This window comes from Macrosteles quadrilineatus, unplaced genomic scaffold (genome assembly GCF_028750875.1).
Source record: "Macrosteles quadrilineatus isolate MER2022 unplaced genomic scaffold, UCM_ALF_1.0 Scaffold_2__2_contigs__length_208266976, whole genome shotgun sequence".
NCBI lineage: Eukaryota > Metazoa > Arthropoda > Insecta > Hemiptera > Cicadellidae > Macrosteles > Macrosteles quadrilineatus.
In genome coordinates this window covers 92,571,784-92,587,257 of record NW_026542595.1, presented here as the reverse complement: position 1 = coordinate 92,587,257, position 15,474 = coordinate 92,571,784, and the positions used below count along the sequence as shown (strand labels likewise).

Sequence of the window (15,474 nt, the reverse complement as noted above, 5' to 3'; positions counted from 1 at the left end):
ACAGAAATTATATTTATATTATTTCTTTTGTCTAAGATAGTAGGGATGATAGCATCGATATGCTGATAATATCGTTGCAATAAGAGAGGAACGCCAACAGTTCAATTCTGACTTAAGAGTTGAATGCCCACTAGTTATATTCTGACTTTTTTCCCAGAGAGGAACGCCCACAATTCAATTCTGACTTTAATCTCAGAATTCTAACTCCTTTCACAGAGAGGAATGCCCACTTGTTAAATTCTGTCTTTAATCTCAGAGGGGAACGCCCACTAGTTGAATTCTGACTTTAATCTCAGAGTGGAACGCCCACATGTTATATTCTGACTTTAAACTCAGAATTCTAAGTTTTTTCTCAGAGATTAAGAAAAATATTTTTTTATAGTTGGTGGCCCTTCAGCGCCGTCGTAGCACTCTGCAGCCGAATGCCGAATGTGCAGTTTCCTCTTCTTCCTCTCTCTTACTGAATCTAACCTTAAACTGAAAGTAACCTCAAACTTACGAAGACAAATCACAATTTAAATAATTCATTAGGCGTATTAAGGTTTGTAGAAGGATTAACATTTAATTTTCTCTGATAAAAAGCTTGGTTAACGACAGTTCATTGTCACCAGTTGTTCACTAATCGGACAACACATGTTGTGGCTTATGCTTATTTCTATAATTATTTTTAAGCCCTAGCACTGCTTGGAACTTGAGACATCTATACATATATTCCAATTCTTACTTGGTATATTTGAATAACTAGACGCTCAGTGGGTAGTCTAATGGGGTAGACTTCCGTATCTGTTGGCACAAACAACCGAATGAAAATATTGATTATTTGATTGTTGTTTAGTTAGTTAGGTTAGGTTAACCTTACCTAATAATTAAACGATATATCGATCAATATTTTCATTCGGTTGTTTGTGCCAACAAATACGGAAGTCTACCCGTCTAATGAATTGAGTTGACAAGTAGGCCTAGTATTAAAATAAGATTGTAATACCTATGCCTTATCTCAATATAGGCTAACTTATTGTGATACCTATCAGGGTGTCCACATTCTGGAAAGTCAGGGATAGTCATGGAAAGTCATGGAAAAAAATTATGGTCATTGAAAGTCATGGAAATAGGCAAAAAGTCATGGAAAGTCATGGAAATCCCCAATAATGGATGGATTTCAGGGGACCTTTCAATGCTCTAGTCCTAGTCGGCTGTAACCGCGACTATTGTAGCATTTTTCCGAATTTTTCACAAATGTACGACAATTTCAATTTATACAGTTGTCTTAGTTTATGGGTTTTGAGTTTGTATTAGTTCATTGTTGTACCTATTGTACCCCATTGTTATCTGTTAATACATATTTCAATATTTTCTGTGAAATAACTTGTCTAGGCAATATTATTTGTGTGTGTACGGTAAATTATAATTTTTGAGTTAAGTTCGTGAGTCATGGAAATCAATGGTTAATGGTCATGGATAGTCATGGAAAGTCAGGGAAATTGATGACAAAATTTCTGTGGACACCCTGCCTATGTTATCTAAGTGCAAAACATATATTGCAAGTTAGAAGAATATTACTTTAATATTTAGTTACTTTTCATACTAAAATGTCAAGTGAACACATAGTTTAAACAATGAAACTAACACTGAGTAAATATTATAAAGCCTGCTAGTAGTAACTAAATTAAATTTTTCAGAAACGAAATGGCTAAACGGTCCCAACCGTCATGGAGCGTTGGGGACACAGAACCTCCTCCTGTTCTTAAGCTGTACAATAGTTTAACCAGACAGAAAGAAGTGTTTGTACCTCAGAAAGGACGTAAAGTTATGTGGTACAGTTGTGGTCCCACAGTTTATGATGCATCTCACATGGGTCATGCAAGGTAAATTAGGTTCAACATCTATTTAAGTAAGTTGCCTAATAATTTCATAACATTTCTAGTTGTCAATTCTTTATATATTTTAAGATTTTCTCTTTTTTTAAGGGTAACTAAGTTACTATATTGTAGGCCTACGCTAGAATGTTATAACCCATGTGTTATATTATACTTTTATTTTAAATGGCGACCATACAAAGGTACATAGATATAAGTATGAATGGAGATGAATGTAAGATGAGTGGCACGATCTTGTAGTCTTGTTACTTACTAAGGCTGACATGTTCCTTAGACAGCTGTTAACTTAATTATTAATACAGCCAATGGCAACTAAGGGACCCACAGTTTATAGTGGAATCCGAACTGAAGTGTCGTCACCCTGACGTACCTTCGTTGACACGGTGCTATCCTTATACACTGTAACTAAGTCACTACGTCACCCTGACGTCTTACACTACGGGAATCGGGAAGTTAATAAGCACTACGGTTTAACACTGTAAAACTGCTAACGACCGAACGGGCCGGAGTTACTCAGGATGGAAGCTGGCTATAACTGAGGTGTAGAGGTGTCGGTTAACATGGACTCATGGGTTGGGGAAGTGGCGTGACCCGATCGTCCAATAGCATTCGTTTATTCAAATATTATTAACTGGTAGTGGGAAATACAAACGGTTACAGTTCAACGTACATATTTAAATATTGCCAACATAGCCTTGTAAATTATTAAATAGTAAAAACTGTTATATTACTTATATAAATATATTACATTCCTCCCCTTTAAATCTGACCATAAAATGTGACCAATAATTATTTTTCAATTTCAGTATCAGTAAACAGATAGAATATAAACGCTGACAAACAAATACATAAATAAAACAACCTAACAACACACAAACACAACAACCGTTATATGACAACAAAACAAACTAATTATAAATCTATTCTCTCGACTGGTTTCCTAGCTCTCATGGGATAACGTCTCTGTGGTGTAGTGGACGTACGGTGTTGTACAGGTGTACGGTGTACAGCTGGTGGTGAGTTGCGATCAGCTGTTTGTGGAACCATAGAGCGCCGCGGAGTGGTGGGAGAGAGGGACGAGCGCGTACTATGTCCCGGAAGCTCGCGCGTCATAGGACTGACGTCACGCTCAGCTGGTGTACTCTGAACAGCTGGGCGCGCGATGACTGTAGTTGCCGTGGGCCTGTTGTCTGCATCTGATGTCAACACTGGGCCACTGTCGATAGCTATCAGCTGATCAATGTGTCTTTTCCACGTAACACCCGAACTTAACTTAACTATATACATAGTTGGACTTATCTGTCTAACCACACATCCTTCAATCCACTTATCCTTAGATCTATAATCTCTAATCAATACATTTTGGTTTTCAAACAGATATCGAGTCTTACTACCCCTAGCATACATCTTTTGAGCTTGTTGTTGTCTATTTACAGTCTCAGACAAATTAGGTCTGAGTAGGTCTAATCGGGTTCTCAAAGGTCTGTTAAACATTAACATAGCAGGTGTCTCATTAGTGGTCATGTGCTTAGAATTGCGATAGTCAAAAAGGATTCTACTTAAGGCTACAGAAGTATTTACATTTTCCCTAAATGCACATTTTAACTTTGACTTAGCATACTTAACCGAGTTCTCGGCCTGTCCGTTACTTTGAGCATGGTACGGAGCCGATGTTGTGTGCTTGATACCGTTATGTTTCAAGAATGAGGCAAACTCCATTGAACTGAATGGAGGACCGTTGTCACTATGGATTGACTCTGGCAAACCAAACCGTGCAAACAAATCACGAAGGTGATTTATAGTGTGATTGGCTGAAGTCAAACTAGTTTCGAAAACTTCCAGCCACTTTGAATGTGCGTCAACTACTATCAGATACAACTTTCCCTTGAATGGGCCTAAGTGATCTACATGTAACCTAGCCCATGGTCTACTCGGGTAATGCCAATGATGCAATTCGGCTTTACTAGGATTTGGTCTTTCAAGAAGACAGGACGAACAGCTGTTAGCAAGGTTCTCTATGTCTTTGTCTAGACTTGGATACCAAAAATAAGAACGCGCAACAGACTTCATTTTAGTTATGCCCAGATGAGACGCATGAAGTTCATTCAAAACATAACTTCTCAAACTACTAGGAACAATTACCTTGTACCCCCACATCAAAACACCTTGCTCGACAGCTAGTTCCTCCCTCCTCTGATAAAATGGGAACAATTCAAATTCCTCTTTAGGGACAAAATTTGGCCACCCAAACATGACATAGCCTAACACTCTCCGTAATAACGGGTCTTTTTGTGTTTCTACTCTAATTTGATCACATGTCACTGGTACTGAGCTCTCTTTAACAAAGTGTAAATAAGTACCTAACCACAAAAATTCGGGTTCCTCGTCTACTGGGGACACTTTAAGCGGTAACCTAGACAACGCATCGGCGCTATTGTTGTCTGACCTAACATATTTTATGTCAAAATCATACCCTGACAGGAACAGGGCGTATCTCTGTAATCTACTGGCTGCGAACACAGGCAAGCCTTTCTTAGGTCCAAAAATACTAATAAGGGGTTTGTGGTCACTCTTAAGGGTAAAATGCTTCCCGTACAAATACTGGTGGAATTTCTTAACACCATAAACTACAGCTAATGCCTCCTTATCAATTTGTGAATAGTTTTGCTCTGCTTGGTTCAATGTACGTGATGCAAAACTTACTGGTTTTTCAGCACCGTCTTTGTCTATTATACTGAGAATACAACCTAGACCATAGTTACTTGCATCTACTGTTAGTATTACTGGTGCTTGGGGGTCATAGTGTGCTAGCACAGGAGCCGTACACAATAGCTCTTTAACTTTTTTAAACGATTTCATACACTCGTCATCAAAACAAAATTCTACATCTTTCTTCAAAAGGTCATACAAAGGTCTCAAAACACCCGCAATATTGGGGACAAACTTAGAGTAATAGTTGACTAGACCCACAAATGATTTTACTTCTGTCACATTTCTCGGTACAGGGGCATCGACAATCGCTTTTATCTTGGCTTGCGAGGTGTGAAGCCCATGTTTGTCTATAGTAAACCCCAAAAACTCCAATTTTGATGCAAAAAATTTACACTTATCTTGTTTCACTGTGAAACCTACAGCCTTGAGGCGTGAACAAACTTCCCTTAGTCTATTTAAATGTACTTCGTCATTAGGTCCTGATACAATTATATCGTCCAAAAAACATTTCACACCTTGCAACCCTTGCAAAGCTTGTTCGATGACTCTTTGAAAGATACCTACTGCTGATGCTATGCCATAAGGCAATCTTTTGTACGCAAACAACCCCTTGTGTGTACTGATTGTACACAGCTTTTGTGATGACTCATCTAATCTTAACTGCATATAGGCTTGACTTAGATCGATCTTACTGAAAAATTCCCCTTTTTGTAGTTCTGTAAACAAATCTTCGACCCTAGGAATGGGGTACCTATCAATTTCTAATTGTGCGTTAACATGCCTAAAGTCCCCACAAATCCTAATGCTACCATCCTTTTTAGGAACTGGCACAATAGGCGATCCGTACTCTGAACTGCAAACTGGGACTAAAATATCGGACTCCACCAAACGTTCTAGTTCTTTTTCTACCTTAGCCTTAAGGGTGTAGGGTAGTGATCTGGGTCGATGATATTTGGGAATGGCATTTTCTTTTACAACCAGCCTTACGGGCTTACAATTGCACTGCCCCAAACGATCTGAGAAAACTTCCGGAAACTCATTTACTAGTTCCTTAACTAAACTGTCATGTTTACTCTTTGATTCAGTTTTAGCAACAAATAATTCCTCAACATTTTTGAAAGAAATTTCTACTCCTAACTCCCTTATCCAGTCTCGTCCCATAAGGGGATGAGCTCCGTCCTTAATTACGTACAAGTCTAAGGTCCTGCTTTTATCTCTGAACTGAACATTTACCTCTAGCTTACCCACAGGGTAAATTGGCACATTAGTGTACGAGCTTAACCTTATGTCAGTAGGAAACAATTTCAAAGCACTCAAATTATCTTTGTAATAAGCCTCGCTTACTACAGTTACCGAAGCACCCGTGTCAACTTCAAAAGTTACTGATTTGTTCTCAAGAATAACCTCTGTTTTGAAAGGATCTACCTTAGTTATTTTACTGGACCCTTCACTAATTTCAAACAGATTACCTATACTCTCCTCAATATCATCATTTACGCTTACATCATCAGATACCTCATCTACATAGTTATGCTGCTTATTTCTATTATATCTAAAATCACTCTTATTACTACGGAACTGAAACTGTGACTTACTGTTTTGCTGAGATCGACACACTTTTGCTAAATGATTTTTCTTAACGTACTTGTGACATGTCGAACCTTTAAAACGGCAATTCCTGCCGATGTGACCGAAGTCACCACAACAAAAACACTGCCACTGCACTCTATCATTTGACGTTGACGCCGACGCCGCTGTTGACGATGTTGGCTGTTGCTGTTGTCTACTTCTTCCGGTGTTGTGATGCGCTGAACCTCGTGGGCGGGGTTGCTGACCTGATGGGCGTGGTGAAGCTGAAGCTGATGCCGCCGCCATGCGTTGGATCCTCCCGCCGTGACCATCGCTGCTTCCCGCCGAAAGTGACGCCGCGCTCTTCTCCGCCATCTCGAACTGTGACGTCATCTGCACTGCCTTCTCGAATGTTAAATTTGATTCCGATAAAAGTCTCTGCTTCATTGAATCACTTCTGATGCCGCTAACCAGGCGATCTCGTAGATAGTCATTTAAATTCGCGCCAAATTCGCAATGTGTCGATAAATGCTTTAATTGCGCGATATACTGGGAAACACTCTCGTTTTCTAACTGATTTCTCAAGCTGAATCTATATCGTTCCGCAATGAAAGATGGGGTCGGGTACAAATGGTCTTTAATTATGATGACAGAGGGGATGATCTTGTTAGAGTAAAGCACGCGTCATTTCGGCTCCGCGATATTCTCAATTATCTAAGTTAATTACGTAGATATCGCTAGTGACTTTTTCTCAACACTTTTACTTCAGAGTGCGCTAACTAACGCAATAGTGAGTACAGTTACTTATAGTGTTTTAAAGAGTTTTTAAAACATAACTAAACAAACATAACCTTCAAGTGTTCATGATCCGGTCACCTCAGAACCTGCGGTCAGGACATAAGGGCAAGTCAGTGCTGCTATCTGCCGTGGAGAAGCGGAACGTCCAACGCTCCTTATCAGCTCCGTCTCCAACCGCCAGCGCCAGCCCGTCCTCGTCTGTCACAACAATGCCTAAGCAGACTACCTCCAACAATGACAACATCGACCCGGCCTTGCTCGCCGCTGTTGAGGCAGTCGTGCAGAGGGCGGTGAAAACCGCTGTCGAGGCGGCGTTGGCTTCGTTTAACGAAGTTATCTGCAAGCTGCAGGACGACGTGACGAGTCTTCAGAAGAAGATAGAGGAAGTAAATAACAGACTTGTTGAAAGGACGGATGACCTCGAACAATATCAGGGGAGGGACAACATTCGTATTTTTGGTGTCAAGGAGACTAAAGATGAGAGCACTGACGAGATTGTGATAAAGCTATGTCGGGAAAAACTTGATGTGGAACTGCCAAAAGACGCAATCTCCCGTTCGCATCGAGTCGGCAAGCTGCAGACACCGGGAGACGACGGCAGGGAGCGGCATCGGCCCATCATCGTCCGATTCAGCACATACCGGGCCCGACGGACTGTATTTGATGTGAAGAAGCGGCTAAAGGGGACAGGCGTAACCATCAAGGAGGACCTGACGCACCTTCGCCAGCAACTGTATAAGCAGGCGGTGGCAAGGTTCGGCGTGGGAAACGTCTGGACCCAGGATGGCAGAGTGCTCTGGGTTGACAAGAGCGGGGAGAAGAAGGTGGCGACGAGTCTGACTGACCTACCAGCTTTGGCCCAAAACACTGCTTCAGTTAACAGTTAAGATTCTGTTTAATTTTTATCACTAGCTACTTTTCTATCATTTTTAATTTTATCATGTTATTATACATTTACATTTGATATATTTTTTTATTATTTTTATTTATTTTTATATTTACACTTTTAAAGAATAGCAATGAATATTACTATTAAACTGAAATAGATTTTGTTATTTTGTTTTAAATTAAATTATAAAATATATTTTATGATCTTAAAGTTTGAAAGTTAAGTTTATGTTCTCAATTTATTTATATTTATTATCTTAGTGTGTAATATGGTATTGCAAACAGTAAATTAATTAATTTATTAACATTATTTGTTTTTATATTCTTTGCATGGAAAAGTTCACGTTCAAATAATAAATAAAAAAAAATCAGTTTGTTTACAAATGTATAATGAATATGAGGTTTTATTGTTGAATTTAATGTCATTGAGTTTAGTTTCTTTGGATGTATTTTATTCTAAAAAAGGGGAAAAAATCTTTTATTTTTTGTTCTTTTGTGAATTGTTAGCGGAGCCAGACAAGCGTGTTGTTTTATTCTTAACAGTGATTTTGATTTACTTTAGTAATTTAAGTATGTATGTATGTATGTATGTGTGTGAGTGTGAATCAGTGATCGCAGCTTGTGCAGTGGTCTTGGGTGCGCCTGTCGTGACGTCGCGACCTGTGGACCCGGGATAGCGAGTCCACAGCCGCACAGTGCTCGCCGCAACGACCCGCTTATCTCTCCCCCCTCCCCCACCCATCACCCTACACTGTCCACCGCTGATTGTCTTTCTCGCTCCTTATCTCCCTATCCCAAACACCTGAAAGCGGCGCACATCAATGCCCAGTCTTTGCGTGCTCACATTGATGAGGTTAGAGAAATATTTTGTCCTGGTAATTTTGATTTAATTTGCATTTCTGAATCCTGGCTGAAGCCGAGTATTCATTCAAATGAGGTGTCCCTCCCTGGATATGTGCTGCAACGTAATGACAGGATTGGTAAACAGGGCGGTGGCGTTGCGGTGTATATCAGGGAGGATTTAAAGTTTAAAACAGTCTTTTCTTCACCATCGGAGTACTCGGCTGGGCCAGAATTCCTATTTATTGAGATCAGTTTGCCTGGAGCAGATGCGCTGTTACTAGGAGTGTGCTACCGCCCACCAAGATCGGGGCATCTGCTTGATTTTGAAAATGCTCTGCTTAACGAGATGTTCAAATACAGTCATGTTTTGATCATGGGTGATTTTAACACTGACTTACTATCGTTGACTCATAACTTTGAACACAGACAGCTGACTACCATGTTTGAATCGTGCAACTTAACTGTACTACCACTCGATCCCACACATCATGTTGCCAATTCTGACACCCTCTTAGATTTAATAGTTGTGTCCAATGACCACGATATCATTCATCATGGGCAGCTTCCAATCCCTGCAATATCTAAACATGACCTCATTTTCTGTGTGTACTCAATCAAATCTCCCAAGCCCAAAGCAAAGTTTATTAAATATCGGGATTTTAAAAATATGAATGTCGCTCAGTTCATGTTAGATGTTCAACAAACTCCGTGGCACTTCATTGAAAATTTAAATTCTGTCGATGAAATGGTTCATGAGCTAAATTCATCCATATTGAATCTCTTTGACAAGCATGCTTCCATCGTTTCAAAACGTGTGACAAAACGAAGACCTGTTCCGTGGATGACCCCTGAAATTAAAAGTCTGATGGCTCAACGTGATAGCTTATTTAGAAAGGCTAGACGCTCCAGCAATTTAGAACTAAAACAACAATATCGGAATCATCGTAATCGAGTTAAACAGCTTCTACGAAATTCAAAACTCAGATACATTTAGAAACTTTTTGAAAATCAAAAGCAACCATCAAATGTTTTATGGCGCAAGGTTAAAAGTCTTGGGCTAGGGAAACAATTTGATTCTCAACCGGTACACATTCCTCTAAATGAATTAAACGTTTACTTTTCTTCTTGCAGTCAAAATACCAACCAGCATCAAGTTGACAGTTACTTAAATGAACTAGTTAACTCTCCAACCCCACACCTGAGATATCCTGAGTTTAATTTTAAACCAGTTATTCAGTCCGATGTTTTGATGGCTATCCGCAGAATCCGAAGCAATGCTGTCGGTTCTGATGGTATCCCTATTCGTTTCATCAAAGACATCCTCTATGCCATCCTTCCAACTATCACGTTCATTTTTAATGCATCTTTAAGGCACCATTCTTTCCCTTCTTCTTGGAAGTCTGCCATTATCCGTCCCCTAAAAAAGATCTCAGCCCCAACCTTGGTTGGGGATTTCAGGCCGATAAGTATTTTGCCCGCTCTATCTAAAGGCCTAGAAAGAATCGTTCACTGTCAAATCACTGAATTCATCACAGAAAACAACATTTTATCTGACTATCAATCTGGTTTTAGGACAGCACACAGTACAGAGACAGCACTCCTTCGAGTGACTGAAGACATAAAACTTGCTATGGAGCGTCGACAAGGAACGATTCTAACTCTATTTGATTTTTCTAAAGCATTTGACTGTGTTAATCATGACCTGCTGGTTCAGAAATTACGGGCCATAGGGTTTTCCCAGAATTCTCTTAAATGGCTGAGATCTTATCTGTCAGATAGGCAGCAATGTGTGGAGATTGGTGACACGAGATCAGACTGGGTGACTGTTACATGCGGTGTGCCTCAAGGGTCAATCCTTGGGCCTCTGCTCTTCGTACTGTACGTCAATGACATAAACTCGACCTTGGTCAACTGTAAACACCACATGTACGCTGACGACTTACAAATCTATGACCATTTTACTGCAAACAACGAAAACGACTGTGTCAGAAGGATCAATGAAGATGTCAACCGAATTGTTACTTGGACTGAGAATCATGGACTGAGACTAAATCACAAAAAGACGAAACCGATTGTCATTAGCCATTCGCGACTTCGACCTTCAATTGACTTAGACTCCATAAACCCAATCACAGTTAATGGCAAAGCACTTCCATACTACGACAATGTCAAGAATCTTGGTATATCTTTCAACTCTTCACTTACTTGGGACATAGCAGTTACGGACACACGAAAAAAGGTTTTTGCCTCCATACATTCATTGAAAAGATTACAGAATTTTTTACCACAACACACTAAACTATATTTGATCAAATCACTTGTACTACCCCACTTCAGTTACTGCAACTCATTGATCAATGACTTGACTGCGACTCAGGCGGGTATGCTCCAGCGGTCACAGAATTATTGTTTGAGATTTGTCTATGGTCTGCGACGTATGGAGCATATCACGCCATACTACCTTGAGGCACACATCCTGAAATTAAATGATCAAAGATTCATTAAAATTTTGTCATTGGTTTTTTCAATTTTGAAAACAGGCTCCCCAAAATATTTCAAATCCGATTTTAAATTTGTGTCTCAGGGTAGTTCACGAATGTCTCGTTATTCTTCGATTACATTGCGTATACCTCATCATGTGACCACAGCTTATGGCAGGGCTTTTGTTGTTACCGCTTGTCGTCTGTGGAACGGCCTACCCCTACACATTAAGACCCTTGAAAAACGTTCCCAGTTTGTGGCGGCACTGAAAAAGCTCTATTTTGAGAAGATGGTCTCGGCTGGCGTGTCCTAGGGCTACTGTTACCTTGCGCGTTTGCTGATGTGTGTATGCGAGAGTGTGTGAATGTGTTTTTCTATTTGTTAAATTTTTATGTTTTTTTTAGATATGTAGGTACTTGAATTGTTAAATATTTTATGTTTAATTAGATTAAGTTATCCCTATGTTACATTATTTATGTTATATTTTTAATGTCAGGTTAAGTGTAAGAAAGGGCCATGTGGCCCTAACTTTGCCTGAAAAAATAAAGGATTTTTCATTTCATTTCATTTCATTTCATTTAATTAATTTTACTAATTCAGCGTACGATTTAGTAGACGGTTTGTCCGGTGTACACAAATCTCGCAAAAGCTTAAACGTCTTTACACCAACTACTGTGAGTAACGTACTAACCTTTTTCGTTTCACTGACCTCATTACAACTTAAAAATAGTTCGAAACGTTCAATATACGAGTCCCACGTTTCCTCGTGTTGGTCGAACTCCCCGACGCTTCCTATAATTCCCGCCATTTTATGTCCGAACTTAAATCCTTCACTAAATAGCTTCTCTATGTTCATTCCTTCCCCACACAAACTAACGAAAATCTTTTTATGGCGCTAAAACAAGCCATTTACACCACGCGTACAGTACCGGACGTAGACCGACGCTTCACTCCCGAACGTTAAAAACTGCTCCAATTGTCCTCGTCGCCACTGAAGTGTCGTCACCCTGACGTACCTTCGTTGACACGGTGCTATCCTTATACACTGTAACTAAGTCACTACGTCACCCTGACGTCTTACACTACGGGAATCGGGAAGTTAATAAGCACTACGGTTTAACACTGTAAAACTGCTAACGACCGAACGGGCCGGAGTTACTCAGGATGGAAGCTGGCTATAACTGAGGTGTAGAGGTGTCGGTTAACATGGACTCATGGGTTGGGGAAGTGGTGTGACCCGATCGTCCAATAGCATTCGTTTATTCAAATATTATTAACTGGTAGTGGGAAATACAAACGGTTACAGTTCAACGTACATATTTAAATATTGCCAACATAGCCTTGTAAATTATTAAATAGTAAAAACTGTTATATTACTTATATAAATATATTACACGAACCACATTTTTGCCTCGTAATTTACAAATTTTAAACCAACCTATAAGAGTAATTTATTTCCTACATAATAAATTGTTATTGCCTGTCACCACTGACTTGCTCTCCTGTGTGGTGACCTCAAAATGGTGGTCTAAGAATAAATTTATTATCATCTAATTCCTTTAAATGATATTTCCTAAAATTACTTATTTACCTGTCATATATCAAATAGTTAATATATAATATGTTAAATGTATAACTGAATCTTATTACTTTGCAGGTCATATATTTCATTTGACATCCTTCGTCGAGTTCTCTCTGACTATTTTGGCTACGATGTCACTTATGTAATGAACATCACAGATATCGATGACAAGATCATCAAAAGAGCTCGACAGCGCCACTTGTATTCACAGTACGCGGCAGAGCCTCGAGACATGTCACAAGCTCTGTCAGACACTAGGAGTGCCATGAGTCTGGTTGTAGAAAAAGCTACGGTAAATAGTCAACAAAATATTGCTTTCTTAAATAGTTTTTGTATGAGAGGATATCCATAGGCCTTTATTCATAGTAAATTATGCTGATCTTATTCTGTGGTAGGCTATCTCACTTGCTGCATAGAAATTCAGTTGAATTTTGGTACTTTGGTATTATCCGGAGGCCAAATTTGACGTGATTACAATTAGCGGCCTTTGAGTTCTGCCTCCCAGAAGGCAGCAATGTCGGCGAGGATCGAGTTGAATGCGTCGCTGCTTCTAGCTGCCACCCCAGATACAGGTCACAGGTGATGCGTCACGTGCTCCGGTCAACGACCTCACCCACCTTATACAGCTGTATAAGGGTGGCCTCCGGATAATACCAAAGTACCAATTTTTAGTAGGCCTATATCATGAAATATACATTTATGTGCCAGTATTTATTATTAATTGTTCAGGCCAAAGTTTTTATGTGTGTTTAAGTTTCAATATTTTATTAATAGAGTAAATTTTAGTCTGTTTCAGTATGTTATGTTCAATATATTAATTATTTTTTACTTCTTTTTTCTTGACTTTGAAGATAACAATTAGGTTGGATATCATTTAAGAGTACACATAACTTTTGTGTGCTAATTCTCAATTCTACTACGTACTTTTTGAGTTAAAAATGGGAATGTCTAGTCATATTAACGTTCATCCTTACTTTAAATTTTGGGTTGTAATGCTCATAGTTACAATAGTTAAGTATTTTGTAGAAAACCACAGATCCAGACCAGAAGGAGATGTTGCACAATCTGTCTCTGAGAGTAACTGAGGCCGTCGAGGGAATGGAGAAGGCAATCAAAAGCAACGATGAGAAACAGATCAAAGATGCTGAGAAGGTAGGATAGGCAACAAAAACTTGTAATAATTTATTAATAAGTAAATGTGGTAAATGTCTTTCAAATCTTGCCTAGAATAAATTTTACTTTCCTTTTTTTTACAATTTATGAGTTGTCCAATCCAAACAAGGTTTCATTAATTTTAGAAAGATAATATACTGAACTACTTTATTATGTTGACAATCCAAAATGTACATCACTATTCCCTGATTTTATGATGGACTTATACCGTAAAATTACTAAATGTGTGTGTTTTAGCAGGCACCTCTAACCTCCGTGTCCTAGTAATGTTGTTTTGTAAGCCCATAGATTTTGTTTCTAACATTGAATCTTCAACCATGATAGTGTGGTGAAATCTTCTCTCTGCTAGTCTAGCACCAATATTTTATTCGAGCCTACAAAACCATTGGATATAGGAACATTTGACAGGAGTGGGGGTGAGTTGCAAGCTAGTGGTTAGAGTCTCAGTTTCCAGTACGAGAGTGATGGATTAAATCGCAGGCATGTTCACAAAGAATTTGTGGGAGCTTAGACCTCTTTATCTGTGAAGCAATTTTTTTCATAACCTTATGCGTTGATCATCTCACAAACTGAAATTTAAGTTTGATGTTTTTCTCTAGTTTTAAGTTATAGTGATTAGTTTGTGGTTTATTTTAATTTTATTAAACCCGTAATGTATATGATAGGTTTTAATGGAGGCTAGTCGAGACCCTGTGTCCGATTGGCTGGACAAGCAGTTCGGACACACAATTACAGACAATGACATCTTTGTCAGTCTACCTCGCCATTGGGAGGCTGAATACCACAAGGACATGGATGCACTTAATGTGAGTCTTCCTTCCATTACATCGAATGTAGACCTACCTATCAGTCTAAATATTGTAGGCTATTTAGCATTATCTAGGATCATTGACTTTTGAATGCTGAAGTCGATTTCTCATGTATATAGACTAGCTGTAGCAATTTTGTTTTATTAATAAAGGATGTAGGTAGTTGAATGAGCCATTCACAGATTGTATGACTATATAAAGTTCTATTTTTACACTTAGCATGGTTAATGAGATTCTTGATGTAACGTAAAAGATATTAAATTTAGGTAGCTCAAATTAACCCTGCATCTAGCAAACGACTATCGACTAGTCGCTAAAACTAGTTCCTCCACTGGCAACGACTAGTCACTAGTTGTTTGAGCATCAATTTTCTTTAACTTTTAAGTTTCAACAGAAAACATCACTGTCTTAGATATTGCTTTTTACCATTTTACACAGGAGATTCTATCGTTTATTTTGATATATAGTTTGTTTAGTTTCCATGATGTAACAATATTTTTAAAGTTGAGAGTAAAAATGTGGAATGATGCAACTGTGTGTTTAGCGCGGTGTGACACAACATACTCCTTTCTTACCTTTTTTTAAACAAATATTAATATACTATAAATATAATATAATACACCTTTGACTTTTTTCTTGTAAAGAACCATTTTCTATACGTTTTGTATGTATCTCTGATTTTTTATTCAAAAAATCTTTTGTATTTTTTCCAAGCCTCTACTTTGGAAAAATGTTACAGGCC

General features: G+C 38.8%; 1 protein-coding gene across 1 annotated transcript in view; it reads left to right on the top strand.

Annotated features, from left to right (window-relative positions):
• The first annotated feature begins 451 nt into the window (after window positions 1-451).
• LOC128986150 (cysteine--tRNA ligase, cytoplasmic) overlaps window positions 452-15,474 on the top strand; it is a 30,999-nt gene continuing 15,976 nt past the window's right edge. The window contains exons 1-5 of the mRNA XM_054406320.1: window positions 452-541; window positions 1,680-1,865; window positions 12,826-13,042; window positions 13,777-13,902; window positions 14,589-14,729. Coding sequence (XP_054262295.1) covers window positions 1,687-1,865; window positions 12,826-13,042; window positions 13,777-13,902; window positions 14,589-14,729 — 663 coding nt within the window. The 5' untranslated portion in view covers window positions 452-541; window positions 1,680-1,686. The remainder of the gene's footprint in view (window positions 542-1,679; window positions 1,866-12,825; window positions 13,043-13,776; window positions 13,903-14,588; window positions 14,730-15,474) is intronic.